The 26865-nt window shown below is 41.9% G+C and overlaps 1 protein-coding gene and 1 non-coding gene across 2 annotated transcripts; both read left to right on the top strand.

Moving 5' to 3' along the window:
• Positions 1 to 26161, top strand: LOC120271614. The gene is made up of 5 exons (XM_039278290.1): positions 1 to 519; positions 591 to 1879; positions 2429 to 2881; positions 25426 to 25624; positions 25736 to 26161. Exons 1-5 carry the CDS (start codon positions 1 to 3, stop codon positions 26159 to 26161), a joined length of 2886 nt encoding a protein of 961 aa, XP_039134224.1.
• On the top strand, positions 21832 to 21938 carry LOC120272743. Its single transcript, XR_005540283.1, has one exon. It is a non-coding gene; the product is annotated as a small nucleolar RNA R71 (small nucleolar RNA).
• Positions 26162 to 26865: the final 704 nt, after the last annotated feature.

Here is a 26865-nt window from a genome sequence, read left to right as displayed (position 1 = left end):
ATGAATCCCACCTTGGAGGACCGAGCTGAAATGGGCCAAGTGTCAGCAAGGGTACAGGTGTGCACCTTGGGGCAACAGTTTGGGCCGCATGATGGTCTTAGAAGTAATCCCGAGTGTTGTGAACTTCGTGTTCATAGTACAGATAACAGTTCTGATGAGAGTGCAGGGTCTGCAGAAGAGGTAGAATCCGAACAGGGTGATGGGCTTTGGAACAGAGGGTTGATGCCGTCAACTGAGGAAGCACCAGATTTGGAGTTGAAAACATTACCTGAACACCTGGAGTACGCCTTCTTGGGAGAAGATACACAACTTCCGGTCATCATTGCTTCCAACCTAACAGTTAAGCAGAAGAATGGGTTGGTGGATGTACTAAAGAGACACAAGAGAGCAATTGCTTGGAAGATCGCTGACATTAGAGGGATAAATCCATCTGTTTGCACTCATAAAATTCTAATGACAGATGATCACAGACCCAAAGCCTTGCCACAACGAAGACTCAATCCAAATATGAAAGAAGTGGTACAGGCAGAAATCATCAAGCTTCTCGACGCGGGCATTATCTACCCGATATCAGACAGTGAGTGGGTTAGCCCTGTACAAGTGGTCCCAAAGAAGGGGGGATGACCGTAATCACCAATGAGAAAAATGAGTTAATCCCGACTCGTACAACAACTGGGTGGAGGGTATGCATTGATTATAGAAAATTGAATGATGCCACCCGAAAAGATCATTTTCCCCTACCATTCATTGATCAGATGCTAGAGCAGTTAGCTGGGCATGCCTACTATTGTTTTTTGGATGGGTTCTCTGCTTATTTCCAAATTCCTTTCACCCCCGAAGATCAGGAGAAGACTACGTTCACTTGTCCATATGGCACATTTGCTTATCGCCGCATGCCTTTCGGGCTATGTAACGCCCCGGCCACCTTTCAGAGATGCATGACGGCCATCTTTGAAGACATGGTAGAAGATTTTATGGAGGTGTTTATGGACGATTTTTCCGTCTTTGGTGATTCATTCGATGTGTGCCTCAAGAACCTTGAGCGGGTCCTCATTCGATGTGAAGAGACCAATCTTGTGCTAAGTTGGGAGAAATGCCATTTCATGGTCCAAGAGGGGATAGTCTTGGGGCACAAAATTTCGAAAGATGGAATTGAGGTTGACAAGGCAAAGATTTCCACCATCAAAAAACTGCCACCTCCAAATTCTGTGAAGGCCATAAGAAGTTTTTTGGGACATGCCGAGTTCTATAGAAGGTTCATCAAGAATTTTTCAAAAATTGCTAGACCCCTAACAAGGTTATTGGAAAAAGATATCCCATTCGAGTTTGATAATGACTGCATGACATCCTTCATGGCACTCAGGGAGAAACTAATTCAAGCGCCGATCATGGTATCTCCAGATTGGGACTCCCCATTCGAATTGATGTGTGACGCAAGTGACTTTGCAGTTGGGGCAGTGCTTGGTCAGCGGAGGGACAAACATTTCCACCCCATTTACTACGCAAGTAAGACTCTAACGGGAGGCCAAGCGAATTACACTACGACTGAAAAGGAGCTACTTGCCGTGGTATTTGCCGTTGATAAGTTCCGGTCATATTTGGTTCTTTCTAAAGTAGTGGTGTACACTGATCATTCAGCTTTAAGGTACTTGCTTAGCAAATCTGATGCCAAACCACGTTTGATCAGGTGGGTCTTACTGCTTCAAGAATTTGACCTGGAGATTAAGTACAAACGGGGAGTAGAGAATCTTGCAGCTGATCATTTATCCCGTTTGGAGGGCTCTAGCGCAGAAACTATGAGAGATAAGGACATTAATGACGCATTCCCTAAAGAACACTTGTATAGTATTCAGGTGGTAGAAGAGAAAGAACCACCCTGGTTTGCCGATTTCGCTAATTACTTGGTTGGTGGGGTCATCCCAAAATGGTTTACATATTAACAGAGAAAGAAATTCTTTTCAGACCTCAAGCATTACATCTGGGAGGATCCATACCTATTCAGGGTTTGTTCCGATCAGGTAGCTCGAAGATGTGTTTCTAGGGCAGAGGGTCTAAGCATTTTTAGACATTGCCACTCGAGACCCACTGGTGGCCATTATGATGCGAATAGAACAACAAAGAAAATTCTTGATGCAGGTTTCTATTGGCCATCGGTATTCCATGACACCCAGAAATTCATTCAAGCTTGTGACAGATGTCAGCGGGTCGGTAACATATCTCGCCGGGACGAGATGCCCCAAAATTGGAATCAAGCCTGTGAAGTCTTTGATGTGTGGGGGATTAATTTTATGGGACCTTTTCCGAGCTCCCATGGATGCAAGTTCATACTTGTGGCAGTCGATTATGTGTCTAAATGGGTGGAGGCTCAAGCATTTCAAACAAATGATGCAAGGGTGGTGGTGAAATTTTTGAAGAAATTATTCTCCAGGTTTGGCGCACCACGTGCTATCATTAGTGACAGAGGCACTCATTTCTGTAATGCCCAATTCGCAAAGATATTGAAGCGCTATGGAGTCTCCCACAAAATGGCAACAGCTTACCACCCACAAACTAGCGGGCAAGTAGAAGTGTCCAACAGGGACTTAAAGCGAATCCTGGAGAAGACTGTCTCTCAGAACCGAAGAGATTGGACAGATCATCTCGATGATGCCCTCTGGGCATACAGAACAGCCTACAAGACTCCCATTGGAATCACTCCATATAGACTAGTCTATGGAAAAGCTTGCCACTTACCAGTTGAGCTCGAGCATAAAGCTTATTGGGCCATTAAGTTTCTGAATCTTGACTCTTCTCTCATAGGGTGCAAGAGGAAGCTTAAACTGAATGAACTTGACGAGTGGCGCTCCACGGCATACGAGAGTTCAAAACTCTATAAAAAAAAGTAAAAGAGTACCACGATAGACGCATCAAGCACCCTAAGCAGTTTCATGAAGGCGATCAAGTCCTACTGTTCAACTCCAGGCTGAAATTATTTCCGGGGAAGCTAAGATCATGTTGGTCAGGTCCATATACGGTTACTCAAGTCTTCCCACATGGAGCGGTTGAGGTAACCCACCCGGAAAATGGCACTTTTAAGGTCAATGGGCAACGATTAAAATTTTACTTTAATAACAATGCTACAAAGGAAACTGGGGGTGGCATCAAACTCTTTGAGCCTCCATGAGGTAAGGAATGAGGTACGTCAGGCTCGTGACGTTAAACAAGCGCTTCTTGGGAGGCAAACCCAAGCTGCTCGGTGGTCTTTGCTTGCATTTTTTTCGTATTCTAGTTCATAGTTCATTTCAAATTTTTTTGTATTTCTTAGTTTTGCTTTTACTTTTTGAATAAGTTCATGCTCACACACTTGGCGTAGTGCTCTCATCATTTTAATTGTGGTATGTTTGTGCAACTTCTTGAGAAACTCATGTTTAGGTGTTAATTCATGCACCAGATCGTCGTTTTATTCAATTTACTCATTTTTGGAGGAGTCTTTGAGCTTTCTATATCATTTTTTCATCAATTGGGGGCAGATTTTCGAAGTTTTAATTGATTCTAATGGGTATACGGCCTTACTGGGCCGTATGGTAGCCATCTGAGACGAGCACATAGGCTCTGTGCTGTAGCAGACGGCCCCCATACGGCCCCCATACGGGGCCGTCGGCTACGGGCAGATCCTCTCGGCCGAGAGGGCCATTTGGCCCATACGGCCCCCATACGGGGCTGTATGGGGGCCGTATGGGGTCGGGTCCCCCCCCATATAATCTCTCTCTCTCTCTCTTTCTTCCATTCTCTTCTTTTCTCTCTTTCTCCACCGATTTTCTCTCTTCTTTCTCACTCATTTCTTGGCCAAATCTCCTCATTTTTCCTACTAAATCTTCTCCTCATCCATTTGAGATGATGATCTAGTAAATTTCCTCGAGTTTAAAGCTTGTTTTCTCAAGATTTCATCGGTATGCTTTTTCTATGCCCTAGTTTTATCTCATTCATTTCTTGGGCATTCTTGGAGCTTTTGTGTGGAATTTCTTTAGCATTTTGCTTGGTTTAGATGGTGTGATTGTTATGGATGAAGTCTCCCTTGAATTTATGTACAAAGTTTTTCGATTTTCATGTTTTTGGGGAGGTTCTGTCGAAATGAACAGTACCCATACGGCCGTATGGACACTATCCATCATAGTTTTCATTGTTTCTTCATCTCTTACACTACTTTTTGAATCATATTGGATTCCTCTATCCTTGAATGGATTTTTCATGGTTTGTAGGATTTTTGGGGATGAAGAAATTGACAAGCAACCATGGTTTGATTTTTTCACCACAAGGGGTGACCAAATGGAACAAGATGTCATTTTTTGATGAGAGACTTAATTCTAAGGACAAGGATGGAGCATGGACACCTATCATTTACTTTAATTTGCTTTGTTTTGCATTTTTGTGTTTTGATGAGTTGGCATGGTTCTACCCTACCGACTTGTGTTGTCGAACTTTAGTTTATTTTCATCTTTGTGTTTTTGTTGACTACTCTCTAGTTTCCCCCTTGTGCTTATCTTTTTAAATCTTTGTGGAATGATGATGTCCGCTTTTTGCCTCGCAGGTCATTGAGGGAATTTGGTGAGCTTCCCTAGTTCTCAATGGAGGTCGGACGAGACATGTATTGCTCACCACACCTTTTGTCAAGTCATAACTCACGGCGAGCACAAGTTGAACCGGGGAGTTCATTTTCACCCTCCTTTATTATTTGCATTGCTTCATCTTGCATGTTTTTCATGATTAGTGTACATTGAGGGCAATGTACAACACTAAATGTGGGGATGGGTGTATTTCATGTTTTAGGATCATTTGCTGCATGCTAGTGTTACCTATGATGGCTTTGTTCATTCTTGTAAAATCCTTTTAGCTTGGACTAATGATTGATGTGAGTTACTTATTTCTATGCTTTATTGAATCCTGTTTTACCCCTAGTATTGTCATGTGCACTGAATTTTTTGTCGATGCCCTAGGAATAGCCAATGTGACTACTCTCTAACTCTCTTGTATGCGTAACACACTATTTTGAGTACTTGGCTTTAGAACACTAAGTTCTTTCCATCAATGGACTCTTAAGAACTTCTAAGTCTTGTTGAGCTAATCCTAATTTTGTGGCATGTAGTGTACTCTAAAGATGTGATCTAGGGTGAATGTAAAAGAAAAAAAAATGAGTCTATGTCAAGATTCCTCCGCCATCGAAGCATGAATACGCCTATGTAGACTATAATCGAGTAGTTAGGGTGGCTCTTGTGCCTAACCAAAGATGTGCATCCTCCGTAAAAGATTTAAAAAAATGATGTTGATGCAGTTCACGTTAGTCGAACTCGAAAAATGAATGAAATTGAAAAGAATGATGAAATGAAAATAAAACCTAGTGATCTTTTTGAGTACCTACCAAAGGTTTTGAGATGAAAGTGGATTTAGTTTCAAGATATAGATTTAGAAGGATCTTACTTGACCATTGAAGTAGCACTTAGTAGTTTAAGACTTAGTATTCATTTTAAGTGGAGTGATTAGCATCTAGAGTCAGTATCGATTGAAGTCCTTAGGCTAGACCGCATCGAGGGCAAATGAGACATAAGATTCACTTACACCGCATGTACATATAAGTGGTGAAACAGGATATTTTTATTATGCTTATTGACTTTGACTCAACATCTATGTATCATTGTCCATTCCTATTGGAATCTTATATTTGCTTAGCCAGAGGTAATGCATTTAGCCACTTCTCGCCTCTTTGTTTTTCATGAGTTGTTTGCTTGGGGACAAGCAACGCTTAAGTGTGGGGAAATTTGATAAGTGTCTAAATATAGGTGTTTTCATATATTTATCGTATTCACTTTGCATGTATTTTGTGAGGTTTGATGCCCCTTTTATACTTAATCATCTTCTATTTGCTTTGTAGGGCATAAGGAAGCCATGGAGAACAAGAAGATATCATTTGGGCAAAAGGAGAAGAAAACAGGAATTTCATACTACCCAAGATGGGGGCCAGTATGCACTCGTAGCAAACTGGATTGTTTTGGAGTGTCTCGCCCTGCATTTCCATACTACCCAAGATGGGGGCCGATACACCCCGTATGGATTGCGAATCTAGGGTTTTTGGGTGCCATACGACCCCCATACGACCCCCATACGACCCGTATGCCTCGGGGGGTATAAATACAACTTTAGGGCAGAAAAGAGGGACTTTTTTCAGCTAGGCTTTTTCTAGACCTTTTCTTGGCCAATTTCGGAGAGACACTTGAGAGGTTTTTGAGCGACCTTGGGGAGGAGAAGAAGGGCAAGGAAGCTAGAAGATCATCTAAGCCCAAGGTCCAAGACTCTCAAGGCAAGAAGCAACATAATTCAAAGGGGAGATCTACCACGCTTTGAAGGAAGGAGACCATGGGCCGAGGAAGCGCCATTCGGCATTCCTTTGGCGAGGGAAGCATCATTCGGCATACATTCTACCTCCTCCTACACCATTTCATCTAGGAGTGTCACTCATGCTTTTTCTTGTGTGTTTTACTTGATTATGTTACTTGTTGTGGGATGATGACACTAGACCCCCAAGGCCACCGGGTGTTGGTGAACCTTGGGGGTGGATTTATCATGTATTTTGGATGATTACTTGTTAATTCTTTGATTGGGTAATTTTGAGATCTAATCCATTTTTTTCATGCTAAATGCTACATTAAGGAGAAATCCGTAGCTCTTTTATGAGTGATGCCTGTAGATGTGACTTGCTCGCATGTATTAGATCATGAATGGATTAGAAGGGGATACTTGTATCATCACGCCGAGAAATTGGGTGTTTGGTAGCCTCCATGTAGGTTTAATCCGAAGAAGAGTAGGTTCATTCCTAAGCGAGATTTCCTCATACTTAATGCAATCATAGGGATGTAGATTTGAGAGAAATTCCTATCTATGTTCAGTATGGGACTAGGGTTCAATCGCGAGAAATTGGGGTTGTTCTAAACTTGGAATCTCATGGTCCATTTTACCCTTGCATCTTTAAATCATCATCCATGTTGCATGATAACCCCTCAAGGGGATCCACATCCATAGGCCTTTGCATTATTTTGTATTTCTTGCTTGCCCATTGCTTGTTCTCTCTAATTTGGTCATAATCTCATTTTAGTTTTAATTGCTTTTGTAGAGTAAAAATCCATCATTTGAGATCTTAGGCTAGATAATAGCTCGAGAAGGAGTAATAGGAGATCCTTAGCCCCGTGGAATACGATCCTCGTGTCTTCACGCGAGGTATTACTTGGCGATCCCGTACACTTGCTGGGAAGCAACCAAAACCGACTTCTGAAAATTCACACGTTCGTGTGGATGCCTGATTTCACGGCCTATAAAAGCTATGATTTCATACATTTTAAGGGATCCTTTTTCTCATTTTTTCCCCATCTTTGAAGGCGCTCTCGGCTAAGGTTTGGAGAGGCTTTGGCTAGGTCTTTATAGGGGTTCTACGGCATTTGACACCGCATTCCTTTAGAAAATAGTTATTGGGAGAGCTTTCGTTAGCATCGATTTGGCGAGGTGTACCATAGGCTTGATGAGGAAACCCTTAGAGAAGACGAGGCAACTCCACAAGACCATCGATATAAATAACGAGGGGGATTTACTTATGGATTGCAAGCTTTTACATTCGATTTCATTATTGATTATATCTTGCTCCATGGAGAGCTAAACCCCTAGTGGGTGCTTGGACTTGTAAACCCTAGGATGATTTTGTTTTATTGATCCTGTATTATGTTTCTTTAATTGATGTTTTTAATTGAGTTCCAACCTTGAATGATTGTTGAATTGATTTTTCCTTAGAGTGACACTAGGGTTGAGAATCTATCTTGGATATCCTTGTGGATGAGTGAAACACCATGAGGGTTAGATAAAGTGATACGTCCGAATATGCGTGTACACCGCAAGTGCACTGGTGTCGAAGTAATAATCCCAAATGAGTGGGTAGCGTATCCATAGAGAGTAGGGAATAAAGACACTTAAATTGTTTCTTAACTAATGTGGAAGATGAATAGTGATATGAGTGACAAGATTCAATTCTCAAGAGTAAAAACAACAAGAAAGAGAGCATAAGTAAAGGAGAAGGTAAGGCAATCGATAAAGATGGGGTACCCGGATATTGTTCTCCCTAGGACAATCGTTTTAAGTGCAAGAAACCTCTATTATGCTTCCTAATTAATGTAATAGTGAGTCGTGAAAATCCTTAATTGCATAGTCCCAAATCTAAGGTCAACCATGCCTAACTCTATACATGTCCCAGAGGATAAATCGAATAATCTCAACACCGCGCACTCGTATAGAATTGCAATGAGCTATAGGGACTCCAAATGATAAATCCTATTCCTATGTACAGAACTAACCCTTTGGTCCAGGTAAAAGATCCCTACCCACAATTAAGCCCTAGATGCTAAAATCACTTCAACGCTTCACTCCGTTGCACTCGCAACAAAGCCCCACTAGAAGGCCATCACTTAGCCCATTCACTCTACTATGGCCACAAAGAACTCTTAGAACATGGAGGTAGGATAGATCACACCGGAGGGGAAAGGGGACACTCTGCTACCTCTTGACTCACCCTCTCAATCCTCTCCAATCTAGCATTGTCTAACTCTCATGGTGTGTCACTCACTCACAAGAGTTACCAAGAAGAACTCTCAACCATAGTATCACTCTAGGGGAGTATTCATATAATCAGGCATACGAGATTGGAACTCACAATAAACATCAATTAATTGAAAGCATAATAAAGAGATTCAATGAAACGAATACATCCTAGGGTTCACAAATACCTAAGTACCCACTAGGGGTTTAGCTCTCCATGGAGCTAGATACAATCAATGAAATTGAATGTAAAAACAAAGCATCCATAGAGAAACCCACTCGTTAGTCATGGCGATGGTCTTGTGGAGAGCCCTCCACTCGTCGCAAGGGTCCTTTTGTCTGGCCTAGGATACACCTCGCCGGATTGGTGCCGACAAAATCTCTCCCACTAACCTTCCTCCAAACTCCGTGTGATGTCGGAGCTATAGAACCTCTCCAAAGCCCTAGCTAATATCTCTCAAAACCCTAGCTGCTGTGATGGAGAAAAGAATCCTGAAATCGGGGCTGAAATCGGCTTTTAAAGGGCTGGAATCGGGATTTCACACGCCCGTGTGAGCGCCCCTGTGGATTTTTCACACGGGCGTGTAGAATTTCCACAAGCCCATGTGGATTCTCTGTTTTTCTATTTTCTATTTTTCGCGTTTGAACCTTAGCAAGATTTCCTCCAAATTGGTGCATTTACGACCCACATTGGCTTCTTTCTTTCATATTCGGCCTCACAACCCTACATGCATGAAAGTAACATAAATACACACATATTAGTGTCAAAACCCGAGAAAAGTAATGCTAAAACCAAGGAAAGAACGCTTTGCATTCTTATCACACAAGCACTTATCAAACTCCCCCACACTTAAGCTTTTGCTTGTTCTCAAGCAAAAATTAAAACATTAAAGCACAGATGAAGGAAATATTGGAAGTGCTTGGCCTTAGGTTCACCAAAGCATACAAAGAGTGCATTCTATAAGTATGGGAAATTTCAACACTAAATACGAAAAAATCACTGCTCTAGCTAAAAACTTGAATAAAAAAGGTGACAAACTCGAAATCGTGTAAGTGTGTGAACTCAATCAAGTCGACCCAAAGTATACTCCTCAAAGTTCTATGTATAAGGGACTTATTTATCTACAAAAAGTGAAAAAAATTCAAAAGGGAAGTAGCTTTACACATCCTCTAAGGTAGAACTTTCCAAAGCGGCCGCTAAGGTGGCTTTCACACTTTCGAGGTGGTAGCTCTTTCTACCAGGGTGGTAGCTTTCACACATCCCTTGAGATAGCTCTTTCTCTCATTAGGGCATAACTAGTATCTTACTTATGAGAGTAGCTTCATACATCATAGGTGGTAGCTCTTTCCATCCAACAAGCACAACTAAACAACAAAACAATTTTGTTCTTTTTTTTCATTTTTTTCATTTTCATTTTTTTTTTCATTTTTTTTTTCAGAATTAACACAAGAAACAACTAAAACTAGTCCCTTATACATCAAATATGAGTTTCCAATAGGGCAAAGGGTGAGTAGTGCAACAAGTGTCAATCGGGCGAAAATTCCTAGAAATTCAAGCAAAACCTAGAGCATGAAAATATTCAATGTGAAAAATTTTCCTAAACTCAAGAAGACAATCAATGCAACTAAGGTGAACCGCCATTGGCTATGTGAGCATGTATATTAATCAAAAATAGTACAAAAGAGATGCGTGCGCTATGAAACTCCCCCCACACTTAAGTTGTACATTGTCTCCAATGTACGCATGCAAGCTCATTCATAATGTAACTCAATTAGATTCATATGTGGGAGAAGCAATCAAAACAATACTCCCCTGACCCCTAGTGTTGCATTTGATGGAGCTAAGTCCTTGGGAGTGTTGTTCCAACGGGTCGTGAAGCTCACACGGCCAAGTGCCAAATCACCTTTTCTGTGCCTATGACTAATCCTTAATTTCCATGATGACAAGACCATCTGCACGCATACACAAGGGGGTTCAGAGAAGCTTAATATAAACAAAAATAACTTGAGTATATAAAAGATAAGACAATGAATACAACTCGAGATACAAAATGAAAATAAACTCAGAAGGAGAGTCATTTCTGAGTATACAAGTCCAAAATAAAATGCGGAAATAAAAGACGAGTAAAATAAAATCAAGTGTCGATGTCATGCTTTGGATCCTCTGCTGCTGCTGGTGCTACATCAAAAGGTGCTGGTGGAGGTGGTGAAGGAGATGCCGGAGGAGTCCTCGGTCGTAGGACAAATGATGAGCCGACATCTCGCTCTAAGATCTACAGTAATGTGTCAAAACGTGCCATGAACTCCGTATATTGTGCGGCCTGCGCAGCCCTAATATCAGTAATCTCTGCTTGGGCCTCTGCTACCTCTGGTCGTATCACCCCCACATCGCTCTCAAGCCTCTCAAAGCGATCTTGGGCTCGAGATAGTGAAAACATGCGCACGGGAGTGGGTCCTCTATTACCCGAGGTGCCTCGGTCTCCATATGTGCTGACTGAGGCTCGGGGGTAGGCTGGGAAGCCTCAGCATCATCATCCTCCTCCTCGGCTATCTCTGGAGTCGGTAGAACCAGAGAATAAACCCCTGTCTGAACCCTATGGACCATGCCCATCAATCTCATTATCTCCAGGCTCAGCGGTACAGGTATACTCGTCTTCTCAGCTCCGCGAATCGCGCCCAAGAGACCCATACCCAGTGCTAATCTCGTAATGTATGGACCCGAGAAGGTTGCTCCTAATCTGGCATACTGGCCCTGATGTTGAATGTACTCAGCGACGATGTGCCCTAGATAGATCGGTGTGCTCTGCATCATCAAATACAAGTACAAAAGCTACTGTTGGATCAGAACGACAGTGCTATCACCATGACCATTCACCGATATGCTCATGATGACATGTAGATATCGGTACGCAGGTCACGAAAGGCACGTGGCCTTGGACACCCCCGGCTCATGTTGGCCCTGACCACATAATGCTCTGTAAGCTCTCTGTAGGGTCAGAGCTCCAGAATAATCCGTCGGTAACTGAGAAAACTCCTCAGTGTTTGTAAATGCCTCCTCGTACAAGTTGAGTCGAACTGAAAACTGCGTGATACTCAGACTATAGTGATGTCCAAGTGCTCTGAACTGAACTATGTCGAGATCGTCGAATATCACATAGGATCTATCGAACTCGAATGACGACAGAACCTCCAGTGTAAGCTCCCGGATGACTTGCTCAATAATCGACAATAACTGCCTCTGACCACCTACTGAAACGAGATCCTCGACTTCATCAGTGAACTCATCCCCTTGATGTAAATTTCTCAATATACTCGTGTCCAAGAACTGAGCCTGTCTAAATCGAAGTCTCGACAGACGCTCAAAATGAGCCTGATGCTCGGGGATAATAAATCTCATGCTCTCGGTGATTGCTTCCCCGCAAGTGTACAGGATCGCCAAGTAATACCTCATGTGACGACACGAGGATCGTATTCCACGGGGCTAAGGATCTCCTATTACTCCTTCTCGAGCTATTATCTAGCCTAAGAACTCAAGTGATGGGTTTTACTCTACTAAAAGTAATTAAAACTAAAACAAGATTATGACCAAATTAGAGAGAACAAGCAATAAGCAAGCAAGAAAATCAATGAGGTGCAAAGGCCTATGGATGAGGATCCCCTTGAGGGGTTATCATGCAACATGGATGATGATCTAAAGATGCAAGGGTAAAAATGGACCATGAGATTCCAAGATTAGAACAACCCCAATTTCTCAGCGATTGAACCCTAATCCCATACAAACATAGATAGGAATTTCTTCCAAATCTACATTCCTATGATTGCATTAAGTACGAGGAAATCTCACTTAGGAATAAAACTACTCTTCTTCGGATTAAACCTAGATGGAGGGCTACTAAACACCCAATTTCTCGACGTGATGATACAAGTATCCCCTTCTAATCCATTCATGATCTAACACATGTGAGCAAGTCACATCTACATGCATCACTCATAAAAGAGCTACGGATTTCTCCTTAGTGTAGCACTTAGCATGAAAACAATGGACTAGATTTCAAAATTACCCAAGCATGGAATTAACAAGTTATCATCCAACATACATGATAAAACCCCCCCAAGGTTCGCCAACACCCGGTGGCCTTGGGGTCTAGTGTGTCATTATCCCACAACAAGCAATACAAACAAACAAAACATGAAATAAAAGCATAAATGACACTCCCTAGATGAAATGGTGAAGGAGAAGGTGAAGAATGTGCTGAATGACGATTTCCCCGCCAAAGGAGTGCCAAATGACGCTTCCTCTAGCCGCGGGTCTCCTTCCTTTAAATCGTGGTAGATCTCCCCTTGAATGATGTTGCCTTCTTGCCTTGAGAATCTTGCACCTTGGGCTTGGATGATCTTATAGCTTCCTTGCCCTTCTTCTCCTCCCAAAGGTCGCCCAAAAACTCCCAAGTGCTCTCCCAAAGTCGGCCAAGAAAAGGGCTAGCCAAAAAGTCCCTTTTCTGTCATAAAAGTTGTTATTTATACCCACCGAGGCATACGGGTCATATGGGGGTCGTATGGGGGTCGTATAGCACCCAAAACCATAGATTCGTGATCCATACGGGGTACATACGGCCCCCATATTTGGTAGTATGGAAATCTGGGCAGACACTCCAAATCAATCTGCTTCTACAGTGCATACGGCCCCCGTACTGGGTAGTATGAAATTCCTGTTTTCTTCTCTTTTTGCCCAAATGATATCTTCTTGTTCTCCATGGCTTCCTTATGCCCTACAAAACAAATAGTAGATGATTAAGCATAAAACGGGCATCAAACCTCACAAAATACATGCAAAGTGAATACGATATATACATGAAAACATGTACATTTAGACACATATCAAATATCCCCACACTTAAGCGTTGCTTGTTCCCAAGCAAACAACTCATGAAAAACAAAGAGACTGAGAAGTGGCTAAATGCATTACCTCTGCCATCAAGTAAATATAAGACTCCAAAAGCAATGGACAATGATACATAGATGTTGAGTCATAGTCAATAAGCATAATAAAAATATCCTGTCTCACCCCTTATATGTCTGTGCCGTGTAAGTGAATCTTATATCTCATATGTCCTGATCTGGTCTAGCCTAAGGACTTCAATCAGTACAGCTCTAGATGCTAATCACTCCACTTACAAAGAATACTAAGTCTTAAACTACTAAGTGCTACTTCAATGGCCAAGTAAGATCCTTCTAATTCTATAGCTTGAAGCTAAATCCACTTTCTACTCAAAACCTTTGGTAGGTACTCAAAAAGATCACTAGGTTTTATTTTCATTTCATCATTCATTTCAAATTTTTTTTTTTCGAGTCCGACTAACGTAGACCGCAAGAAAATCATTTTGAAATCTTTCTGGAGGGTGCACATGCTGGTTAGGCACAAGAGCTACCCAACTACTCGATTACAGTCCACATAGACGCATTCATGCTTCAATAGCAGAGGAATACTGACATAGACTAATTTTTTTTTCACTTTTTTTATTCATTTTTTTTTCTTTTACATTCACCCTAGATCAAATCTTTAGAGTACACTACATGCCACATAATTAGGATTAGCTCAACAAGACTTAGAAGTTCTTAAGAGTCCATTGATTGAAAGAACTTAGTGTTCTAAGGCCAAGTACTCAAAATAGTGTGTTACGCATACAAGAGAGTTAGAGAGTAGTCACATTGGCTATTCCTAGGGCATCGACAAAAAATTCAGTGCAGATGACAATACTAGGGGTAAAACAGGATTCAATAAAGCATAGAAACAAGTAACTCACATCAATCATTAGTCCAAGCTAAAAGGATCTTACAAGAATGAACAAAGCCATCATAGGTAACACTAGCATGCAGCAAATGATCCTAAAACATGAAATACACCCATCCCCACATTTAGTGTTGTACATTGCCCTCAATGTACACTAATCAAGAAAAACATGCAAGATGAAGCAATGCAAATAATAAAGGAGGGTGAAAATGAACTCCCCGATTCAACTTGTGCTCGCCGTGAGTTATGACTTGACAAAAGGTGTGGTGAGCAATACATGTCTCGTCCGACCTCCATTGAGAACTAGGGAAGCTCACCAAATTCCCTCAATGCCCTGCGAGGCAAAAAGGGGACATTATCATTCCACAAAAATTTACAAATGAGAGATGGGGAGTGATCACGCAAAAACTAAAAATAAATACAAAGAGAACACAAAAACTCGAAAATAAAGTCTAAACAATAAAATAAAGTCTCCATGCTTATCCTTGTCCTTAGAATTAGGTCTCTCATCATAACTTGACAACTTGTTCCATCTGGTCACCCATGTGGTGCAAATATCACTCCATGGTTGATTGTCAATTTCTTCATCCACAACATTCCTAAGAAACATGAAAAACCCAATAAAGCATAGAGGAATCCAATATAATTCAAAATTTAGTGCATGGGATGAAGAAACAATGAAAAATATGATGTAACGTGTCCATACGCCCGTATGGGGGCCGTATGGTTACTGTTGATTTCGAAAGAAACTTCCCAAAAACATGAAAATCGAAAAACGTTTTACATAAATTCAAGGGAGACTTCATCCATAACAATCACACCATACAAACCAAGCAAAATGTTAAAGAAATTACACACAAAAGCTCCAAGAATGCCCAAGAAATGAAAAAGATAAAACTAGGGCATTGAAAAAGCATACCGACGAAATCTTGAGAAAACTAGAGTTAAACTTGAGAAAAAGTACTAGATCGATGTCTCAAATGGATGAGGAGAAGATTTAGGAGAAAAAAATGAGGAGATTTGGCTAAGAAATGAGTGAGAAAGAAGAGAAAAAATCGGTGGAAAAAGAGAGAAAACAAGAGAATGGAAGAAAGAGAAGAGAGAAAAGAGAGAGGAGGGTTAAATAGGCTAGAACTGAGCCATACGGCCCCCATACGGCCCGTATGAGGGTCGTATGGCCTGAGAAGCCTTCTCGGGTGTTCTGGATGGTGTCACAGACGGCCCAGTATGGGGGGCCGTATGGGGGGCCGTCTGGGGGGCCGCCTGGGACAAAGCCGAGGCTCTGTTTGGTGCCCCAAATGGCACAGACGGCCTCCTTACGGGTTATGGATGGCCGCATGACTATAATTTGCTCTCTAAACCCCAAAATCCTTATTCAAATGATGTAAAAATGAAATAGCAAGTTCGAAGACTTTTCTAAAAATGATTGAAATGAATAAAACGACGATCTAGAGCATGAATTGACACCTAAACATGAGTTTCTCAAGAAGTTGCACAAATACACCACAATTAAATCGATGAGAACAATGTGCTAAGTGAGTGAGCATGAATTTATTCAAGCACAAGCAAGTCTAAGAAATATGAAAATTGAAATGAACTAAGACCTAAAGTACAAAAAATGCAAGAAAACACCCCCGAATGCTTTGGTTGCCTCCCAAGAAGCGCTTGTTTAATGTCACAAGCCTAACGTACCTTATTCTTACCTAAGGAGGCTTGAAAATGGTGTGTTCATCTCGGATACATGTAGCATATCTACTTCCATGAAAGAAAATAATTATCTTCTGGGATGATGAGCTTGTGAAGACCTTGGACATGGTACCTTTAGGCCTCCAAGGGAAAAGTTTAGGCCGGGACTTATGCACTCGTGGCTTAGGTGGGTCATTTGATGGCTTGAGCATCCTCTCCACTTCTATTCCACCCTAGGTAAGATCTTCTTCAAGCAGTCTAGAAAATTGTTTGGGCCTCCAAGGAAATAGCTTCGTTTGTGAATTGCTCAAGCAGGGCATGGGTGGATTTTTGCATGGCGTTAATGACCTACCCAAATTTTGCTCCTCAACCAATGTTAGATGCTCTTGAATTGCCCATAGACATTGTTTGGGCTTCCATGGAAAAATTTTTGGTTGAGAATCATCCAACCAAGGCATAGGTGGGTTTTTAAATGGCTTTAACTTCCTATCCACATCTTCAACTATTCTGGATATTTCTCTTTTGTGCTTGGTGTGTTCATTCACTTCTATGCCAAGGACGTGCTCAAGGGATATTTATGCCACATTTTCTACACTTCCAACCTCCAAAGCATCAACAATTTCTTCCACCTCATTTTCATCTTTACTTTCTTCATTTTCATTGTTAGTTGTACTTGGACTTTCTATTTGTGGCTCATGAATTGGTTGTTTCTTGGTCATTACTTCAGCAAGTTCTTCAACCCGTCTCTCTAGACTATGGAAGGATTCTTGGACATCTCTTAAAATAGTGCTCAATTCATTAAATTGTCCTTCAGACTGGGTGTTTATATTAACCAAGCAAGTGTTTGTGACCTTGGAATGAGTCCCGAGCTTAATGTCCTTAAGTAAAAATTGGGCCTCAAGGCTTCGCATGAATGCTGCAAAAACATCCTCGGGTTTAAATTTCTTTCCTTGTAGTTGCTCACACAAAGAACTTGACTGATTGTAAGCCCCATACATTTGGCAAGAAAATTATACCTTGCACAAAAGAGGATATATATAAAGAACAAAGTTAAATAAAATAATAATAATATGCATAAAGATTAATATGTACAAGTAAATTAAAAATGGATAGAGTAATAATCTAAAAGTTTCCTAGAATTCCTTAAGATCCCCGGCAACGGCGCCAAATACTTGATTGCTTCCCCGCAAGTGTACGGGATCGCCAAGTAATACCTCGTGTGAAGACACGAGGATCGTATTCCACGGGGCTAAGGATCTCCTATTACTCCTTCTCGAGCTATTATCTAGCCTAATAACTCAAGTGATGGGTTTTACTCTAATAAAAGTAATTAAAACTAAAACAAGATTATGACCAAATTAGAGAGAACAAGCAATAAGCAAGCAAGAAAATCAATGAATTGCAAAGGCCTATGGATGAGGATCCCCTTAAGGGGTTATCATGCAACATGGATGATGATCTAAAGATGCAATGGTTAAAATGGACCATGAGATTCCAAGATTAGAACAACTCCAATTTCTCGGCGATTGAACCCTAATCCCATACAAACATAGATAGGAATTTCTTCCAAATCTACGTTCCTACGATTGCATTAAGTACGAGGAAATCTCACTTAGGAATAAACCTACTCTTCTTCGTATTAAACCTATATGGAGGGCTACCAAACACCCAATTTCTCAGAGTGATGATACAAGTATCCCCTTCTAATCCATTCATGATCTAACACATGCGAGCAAGTCACATCTACATGCATCACTCATAAAAGAGCTACGGATGTCTTCTTAGTGTAGCACTTAGCATGAAAACAATGGACTAGATCTCAAAATTACCCAAGCATGGAATTAACAAGTTATCATCCAACATACATGATAAAACCCCCCCAAGGTTCAACAACAACCGGTGCCCTTGGGGGTCTAGTGTGTCATTATCCCACAACAAGCAATACAAACAAACAAAACATGAAACAAAAGCATAAATGACACTCCCTAAATGAAATGGTGAAGGAGGAGGTGAAGAATGTGCCGAATGACACTTTCCCCGCCAAAGGAGTGCCAAATGACGCTTCCTCTAGCCGCGGGTCTCTTTCCTTCAAATCTTGGTAGATCTCCGCTTGAATGATGTTGCCTTCTTGCCTTGAGAATCTTGGACCTTGGGCTTGGATGATCTTCTAGCTTCCTTGCCCTTCTTCTCCTCCCTAAGGTCGCCAAAAAACTCCCAAGTGCTCTCCCAAAGTCGGCCAAGAAAAGGGCCAGCCAAAAAGTCCCTTTTCTGCCATAAAAGTTGGTATTTATACCGCCCGAGGCATACGGGTCGTATGGGGGTCATATAGCACCCAAAAAACCTAGATTCGTGATCCATACGGGGTGTATACGGCCCCCATACTGGGTAGTATGGAAATCTGGGCAGACACTCCAAATCAATCTGCTGCTACAGTGCATACGGCCCCCATACTGGGTAGTATGGGGGTAGTATGAAATTCCTGTTTTCTTCTTTTTTCGCCCAAATGATATCTTCTTGTTCTCCATGGCTTCCTTATGCCCTACAAAACAAATATTAGACGATTAAGCATAAAACGGGCATCAAACCTCACAAAATACATGCAAAGTGAATACGATATATACATGAAAACATCTACATTTAGACACTTATCACTCGAACTCAGGGGACAACTATCACAGTCGCTTATCAGCTTGCTTCTTTGACCTGGGTGCCATAATCGTCGAGTTAAGATGAGAAAGCTTTGAAAATGGCCAAGAAACCAAGTAAAATCCTTCCAAATAGGCGTTATGAGGTCAGGAAAAAAATGTAGAAGTGCTTTCAAACAACAAGAGGATATTAGGGTGAAGAGGATCAATAATCCTTTTAAAAGTACTCGCGCCTCTTGGAGTTCTGTACATCCGCATGGGGGTGTGGAAATTACACACACCCGTGCACCTCCATAGGAAAGCTTCACAGGGGCAGGTGCATGCCCCTGTGTGCTCTCAGGAAAACACTCATTGCCTCTAAACGCAAATACACGGGCTTGTGAGAAATACCCATGCCAGTGCGCCTGACCCACAGGGGTAGCCGCATGCCCCTGTGGCTACTCTGGACATCTGAGAAAAATTGCTAAGTGTTCCGCATGCCCGTGTGGAAATTCTGCACGGCCGTGGGCAGTCACAAGCCCAACTCATAGGGGCTAGCGCATGCCCCCTGTGTCTTCTCATGATGGGGAGAGTTCCTCTACAGAGATTCGCACGGGCGTGTGGAAATTACCCACGCCAGTGCGATTTTTACAAGGTCGCCCACAGGGGCGAGTCCACGCCCCTGAGTGCTTTTGGGAAAGTTTGCCAATCTCTGTAGGACTTCACACACCCGGGCGGAAATTACCCACGGGCGTGAGAGGATTGCATGGTCGTTCACAGGGGTGAGTCCACGCCCTTGTGCCATCTCTGGATGAGCTCGCAATACAAAACCACAGGCGTGTGTTAATTCCAAACGCCCGTATGTTTTCTCTGGATCCTTAGAAAACTCTGCAGGCTCTGCAGAAAATTTCTGAACATGCTTACACACTAAGAGCCTGCCCCAATATGCAATTTATACCAGTAAAAAACATGAGAAATAGCTTAAATGACCAAAACTTTGCCAAATTCACATGAAAACACACGATGAACTTGAGAACCCATGATAAAAACACAGCAGAAATATAAAACATCAAGACATCAACACTCAACAATTTATTTATGTAACACTAAGCTACAAAATTAAGAAAATAGTAAACACTTGGGTTGCCTCCAAAGAAGAGCTTGTTTAACGTCATTTAGCTTGACGTACCTTGTCTAACCTCACGGGGGCTCATAAATGGAAGTTGCCCTCTTACCCATGGCTTGGAAACATGATGAGCTAAATCTCTTGAGGGTAGAGGTTGAATTCTCGGGCTTGGCACTGCCTTGAAATGGTTGACCCAAATTGTTCGGTTCACGCACGTCTCCAATATCCTTGGAGTGTTTTTCGTGGCGTCTCCTAGCCGTCTTCAATTTCTGGAGCATCTTCTTCAAGATCCCCGGGGTAGATGGTACTTCTTCCGTAGAACCAAGCATCATTACTTCTTCATTGTCCTTCTCTTGGTCGAACAAGCCTTCGTATTGATCCAGATTGAACATCTTCTGCATGTATTCATCAACAATTCATCAGTAGTGTCTAGAAAATATAAAGTATTATCGAAATTAAGAGAATGCTGCATGGCTTCAGCAAGGCGGTATGTAAGCTTGTCATCTCCAACTCTCAAAGTTAGCTCTCCGCCGTCCATGTCAATCAATGCCTTGGAAGTATGCAAAAACGGCCTTCCAAATATCAAGGGTACATCCACATCCTCATTGACGTCTAGCACTACGAAGTCAACCGGAATAATGTACTTGTCCACCTTGACAAGCACGTCCTCGATAATGCCTCTCGGATGTCTCACCGTTCGGTCCGCAAGTTGCAAAGTCATCTGAGTGGGTCTAGGCTCGCCCAAGCCTAGCTTTTGAAAGAAGGTGTATGGCATGACGTTGATGCTATCCCCTGAATCTGCCAATGCCATTTCTTCACCTAGATTGCTGATATTACATGGAATGATGAAGCTTCCCGGGTGTTTCTTCTTGTTCGGCATGTTCTTTTGCAAGACCACTGAGCAAGACGCATCTAAGATCATTGAAGTACTCTCCTTTAACTTCCTCTTGTTGGTCAACAAGCCCTTCAAGAATTTGGTATACTTAGGCATTTGGGTCAATGCCTCAACAAAAGGAATATTGATGTGGAGTTGCTTAAACAAACTCAGGAACTTCTTGTACTGTTCATCCCCTCGGTCATTCTTCAATCTAGAGGGATAAGGGATCCTTGACTTGAAAGGTGGACGTGCCACCTCCTTCTCTTTGCTTAGTCCCTCTTCAACCTCTATAACCTCGGGTGCGTGTTCATTTAGCTTCTCACTCGGAAGCCTACCGTCGACCTCACGACCACTTCTCAAATTGATCGCCTTCACATGCTCTCTAGGGTTGGTCTCGGTATTGCTCAGCAAACTTCCATGTGGCCTTTCCGATAAGGACTTCGCAATCTGCCCCATTTGATGTTCAAGATTATGTAAGGAGGTGGTATGGTTGTGAAGTGTAGCCTCAATTGATTCAAACCTTGTATTTGATGATTGCACAAACCTAGTTAAGGCCTTTATCAAATCGGTCATTCGGGTCTCCAAACCTGAAACTCTGTTTTTCACATTTGGGCCTTGTTGTTGGAAACCCGGTGGCCCCATGGCCTTTTGTGGACCTTCGTTGCTCCACGAGAAATTGGGATGATTCTTCCAACCCATATTGTAGGTGTTGTTGTATGGGTTCCCTTGAGTCCTCATTCTATTACCTAGAAAATCGACGTTCTCAACTGAAGATGCATCACCAATAGATATCGGGCAATTGGAGGGAGCATGTCCTCCACCACACCCGGCGCAAGTAATCACGGCTGCTACTATGTCTGAAGTTAGAAGATCTAACTTCTTACTCAATGATTCCACTTGAGCCGCCAATGAAGTCACCGCATCTATCTAATGAAGACTGGCCACCTTTTTCTTCTCCCTGGCATTCCCCTGGTAGCTGTTTAACCCCATTTATTCAATTAATTGACGGGCCTCACCGGGGGTCTTAATAACTAAGGTACCTCTTGCTACCGCATCCAAGAGTTGAATTGTACTCGGATTCAGACCATTGTAAAAGGTCTGAACAATAACCCACTTCGGGAATCCATTTTGCGGGCACTTTCTGAGGAGCTCCATGAACCTTTCCCACATCTCAAATAGACACTCCAATTCTAATTGTATAAAGGATGAGATCTCATTCCTAAGCTTTGCAGATTTTTTGGGAGGGAAATAACGGCCAAGAAAAGCTTCTACCATCTCCTCCCATGTGATAATTGATGCTCTAGGTAATGAGTGTTGCCACTGCTTCGCTCTCCCTTTCAAGGAAAATGGGAAGGCCCTCAACTTGATGGCTTCATCTGTTACCCTATTTATCTTCAGCATATCACACACCTCGAGAAAGTTCTCTATATGATTGTTTGGATCCTTATCGGCCCAACCATTGAACTGTACAGATTGCTACAACATATGGATGAATGTCGGCTTCAGCTCGAAGTTCTGAGCTGTAATCAGGGGACACAAAATGCTCGATTGTGTCCCCAATATTGAAGGTCCTGGCATAATTGGATAATATCTGCTACTACTCATTTTATTTTACCATGTTTTCAGATTCTTCTACTTCCAAATCAGCTAGATTAGACTGTTCTTGCACAGGTACTTTCCCTTTTCTTCTAAGTGTACATTCGAGCTCAAGATCTCCTTCAATCAGTATGGAGGGGTTCCCTCGGGTCATAACTTGGAGCTGCAACAAAAGAAAGGAAACAAAATCTGAACGATGATTGAATAAGGAAATATGAAATAGAATGAATATATGAATTGCTAAGAAAACAAAGTGCAAAGTATCTCTAAACACCTACTCCCTGGCAACGGTGCCAAAAACTTGACACGTCTGAATATGCGTGTACACCGCAAGTGCACGTGTGTCGAAGTAATAATCCCTGATGAGTGGGTATCGTATTCACAGAGAGTAGGGAATAAAGACACTTAAATTGTTTCTTAACTAATGTGGAAGATGAATAGTGATATGTGTGACAAGATTCAATTCTCAAGAGTAAAAACAACAAGAAAGAGAGTACAAGTAAAGGAGAAGGTAAGGCAATCGATAAAGATGGGGTACCCGGATATTGTTCTCCCTAGGACAATCGTTTCAAGTGCAAGAAACCTCTATTATGCTTCCTAATTAATGCAATAGTGAGTCGTGGAAATCCTTAATTGCATAGACCCAAATCTATGGTCAACCATGCTTAACTCTATACATGCCCAGAGGAGAAATCGAACAATATCAACACCTCGCACTCGTATAGAATTGCAATGAGCTCTAGGGATTCCAAATGATAAACTCTATTCCTATGTATAGACCTAATCCTTTGGTCCAAGTGAAAGATCCCTAGCCACAATTAAGCTCTAGATGCTAAAATCACTTTAACGAATCATTCCGTTGCACTCGCAACTAAGCCCCAGCAGAAAGTCATCCCTTAGCCCATTCACTCTACTACGGCTGCAAAGAACTCTTGGAACGTGGAGGTAGGATAAATCACACCGGAGGGGAAAGGGGATACTCTGCTACCTCTTGACTCACCCTCGCAACCCGCTCCAATCTAGCTTTGTCTAACTCTCATGGTGTGTCACTCACTCACAAGAGTTACCAAGAAGAACTCTCAACCCTAGTGTCACTCTAGCGGAGTATTCATACAATCAAGCATATGAGATTGGAACTCATAATAAACATCAATTAATTGAAAGCATAATAAAGAGATTCAACGAAACAAATGTGAAACGTTCTTTCCTTATGATGAGCATTACTTTTGCCAGGTTTTAGCGCAAATACGTGTGTATTTATGTACTTTTATGCAGGTTGTGTTGTGAGGCCGATTATTTATAAAAGAAGCCATTGTAGATCATTTTACGCATTATTTGGAGGAGATCTTGAGAAGGCTCAAACGCGGAGACATGAGTCAGGTTTAGAATGCTAGAATGTGTGCCAACCTCCTTGAATTCGAGCTAAGGCAATGATTTGGAGGGGCACAAAGGCAGTCAGATCCTAGTATTCCAGCTTGTGTATATTTAGCAAGATCTCACCAACGTGACCGTTTATTGAAGAACCAAGACAATCTACGACGTGAACGTGTGCCTATTTACGTTACCTCGATGAAAGCATGGATTCGGGAGTATTTCAGGCTGTTACTACAGCAGTATACTATAGCAGGTACTGTTCACAACTAGCCGAAGAAGGAGCAAAATAGAGGAGCCACACGGGCATGTGGAAATTCCTCACGCCCGTGCATTAATTCCACAGGCCCGTGTGGAATCCCGATTCTAACCCTATTTAAGGCCGATTTCAGCCCCGATTTCAACATTCTTTTCTCCATCCTTTACCCAACATGAGAGAGAACTGCGGCTAGGGTTTGAGAAGTATTGGCTAGGGATTTGGAGAGGTTCTACGGCTCCAACATCATCATCTCTTTGGAAGAAGGTTGGTAAGGGAGCCTCCGTTGGATTGATTCGGCGAGGCGTATTTTATATCGGACAAGGGGATCTTGCGACGAGTAGAGGACTCTCCACGAGACCATCACCACGACTATCGAGGGGGTTTTCATATGGATTGTTTTATTTTACATTTGATTTTATTATCGTTTGTATTATGCTCCATGGAGAGCTAAACCCCTAGTGGGTACTTGTGTATTTGTGAACCTTAGGATGTATTAGTTTCATTGAATCTTTTTATTATGCTTTCAATTAATTGATGTTATTGTGAGTTCCAATCTTGAATGTTTGATTTTTTGAATACTCCCTTAGAGTTACACTAGGGTTGAGAGTTCATGTGGTAACCCTTGTGAGTGAGTGACACACCACGAGAGTTAGACAAAGCTTGATTGGAGAGGGTTGAAAGGGTGAGTCGAGAGGTACAGGAGCGTCCTCTTTCTCCTCCGGTGTGATAGATCCTTTGTGGCCATAATAGAACGAATGAGCTAAGGAATGACACTCCGCTGGGGCTTAGTTGCTAGTGCAATGGAGTGAAGCGTTGAGGTGATTTTAGCATCTAGGGCTTAATTGTGGTTAGGGAACTTTCTTCTGGACAAAGGGTTAGGTCTACATTTAGGAAGAGATTTATCACTTGGAATCCCCAAAGCATAATGCAATCCTTCTTACGAGTGCAAGGTTGAGAGGTTGTTCAACCTCTCCTCCGGTATATATAAAGGATTAGGCTTGGTTAACTCTAGATTCGGGGCCATGATTTAAAGGATGTCCCTGACTCACTATTGCATTAGTTAGGAAGCATAATAGAGAGTTCTTACACTTGAAATGATTTTCCTAGGTGGATCAATACCCAGGTACCCTATCTTTATCGATTGCCTTACCTTCTCCTTTACTTTTGCTCTCTTTTGGGTTGTCTTACTTTTGAGAATTGAATCTTGTCACACATATCATTATTCATCTTTCATATAGTTAAGAAGCAAATTAGGTATTTTTATTCCCTTTTCCCTGTGGATACGATACCCCACTCACCTGCGATTTATTACTTCGACAACTCCGTGCACTTACGGGGAGCCCTGTCAAATTTTTGGCACCGTTGCCGGGGAAGAGGTGTTTAGAGATACTTTGCACTTTTGTTTTCTTAGCTATTCATTTATCCATTATATTTCACATATTCTTTTCTATAATCGTTCTAATTTGTTCTCCTTTTCTTTCATTTCAGAAGAATGATTTACATACCCGAATTAATCGACACCATCACCAGAATGGTTGAAAATGTAGAGGAGAAAGTTCAAGCATTTGCAGTACCGGACACACTGTGCTACTTTTTGCAAGAGCCGGATACCATTCAACATGTCGTGGAAGAATCAGTTGAAGAGTACATCGCCAGAATTCAGAAGCTGGACTACGAATTAAATAGTGTGCTGGATCAATTTTAGAGGTCCACATTGGCATCATTGAGTGATCATTTAGAAGAAAGTTTGGAAGCAGTTCTCGATCAGTTTGACTCATTTTATTATGAAGAAACACAGGAACTTTTCTCAGTAGGGGAGATTTGCAGTTTGAATACAGTGACAGTTGTTGATTACCATACAGAAATACATTCACAGTTGGGAGATGGGAAGAATGAAGTTGAGCAGGAAACGGACGAGTTTGAGGAAATTGACAGGTTGAAGGAGAGTAGGTTACGTCCGTCAGTTGATGAACCGCCAACCTTAGAGCTCAAGACCTTACCAGCACACTTGGAGTATGCTTTCTTGATGGAAGAATCTAAACTTCCGGTGATTATAGCCTCGAATTTGTCGGTGGAGCAAAAGGACAAGCTTGTTAGTATGCTACAAAAGCATAAGTTGGCTATTGCATGGAAGATTTCAGATATCAAGGGCATAAATCCGTCCTTTTGCACCCATAAAAACTTAATGGAAGATGATTACAAGTCTGTAATCCAACCACAGTGAAGACTAAATCCAAACATGAAGGAAGTTGTCAAAGCAGAAGTAATGAAGCTACTAGATGCTGGAATTATTTATCCCATATCTGATAGTGCATCGGTGAGTCCAACTCAAGTGTCTCCGAAAAAAGGAGGCATGATGGTGGTAATCAATGAAAAGAATGAGTTAATTCTGACCAGGACAGCTACAAGATGGCGAGTTTGTATTGATTATAGAAAACTAAATGGCACCACTCGCAAAGATCATTTTCCGTTGCCATTTATAGATCAAATGTTGGAGCGTTTAGCAGGGCATCAATTTTATTGTTTCCTTGATGGTATGTCAGGATATTTTCAAATCCCTATAGCTCCAGAAGATCAGGAAAGACCATTTTTACTTGTCCTTATGGTACATTTGCTTACCGAAGAATGCCTTTTGGGGTGTGCAATGCACTAGCTACATTCCAATATTGTATGATAGCCATTTTTGATGATTTGTTGGAGGACATTATGGAGGTATTTATGGATGATTTTTCGGTATTTGGAAACTCTTTCGACAGTTGTTTGAATAATTTGGAGAAAGTTCTAGTGAGATGTGAAGAAACAAACCTCTTCCTCAATTGGGAGAAGTGGCATTTCATGGTTCAAGAAGGCATTGTCCTTGGAAGTAAGATTTCAGAAGCAGGGATGGAGGTGGACGAGGCAAAGATTGAGGTAATCGAGAAGCTTCCT

Source organism: Dioscorea cayenensis, chromosome 11 (genome assembly GCF_009730915.1).
Source record: "Dioscorea cayenensis subsp. rotundata cultivar TDr96_F1 chromosome 11, TDr96_F1_v2_PseudoChromosome.rev07_lg8_w22 25.fasta, whole genome shotgun sequence".
NCBI classification, from domain to species: Eukaryota; Viridiplantae; Streptophyta; class Magnoliopsida; order Dioscoreales; family Dioscoreaceae; genus Dioscorea; species Dioscorea cayenensis.
Note: the sequence above shows the minus strand (reverse complement) of the source record. Positions and strands in the feature narration are given on the sequence as shown.

Bases quoted from the DNA above. Each gene is read 5' to 3' on its own strand.
- LOC120271614 (XM_039278290.1), top strand. From the start codon at position 1: ATGAATCCCACCTTGGAGGACCGAGCTGAAATGGGCCAAGTGTCAGCA. The intron at 1,880-2,428 runs GTTTGCCGATTT...ATTATTCTCCAG, and splicing joins GAAGAGAAAGAACCACCCTG to GTTTGGCGCACCACGTGCTA. The intron at 2,882-25,425 runs GTAAAAGAGTAC...CTTTCATTTCAG, and splicing joins TCAAAACTCTATAAAAAAAA to AAGAATGATTTACATACCCG.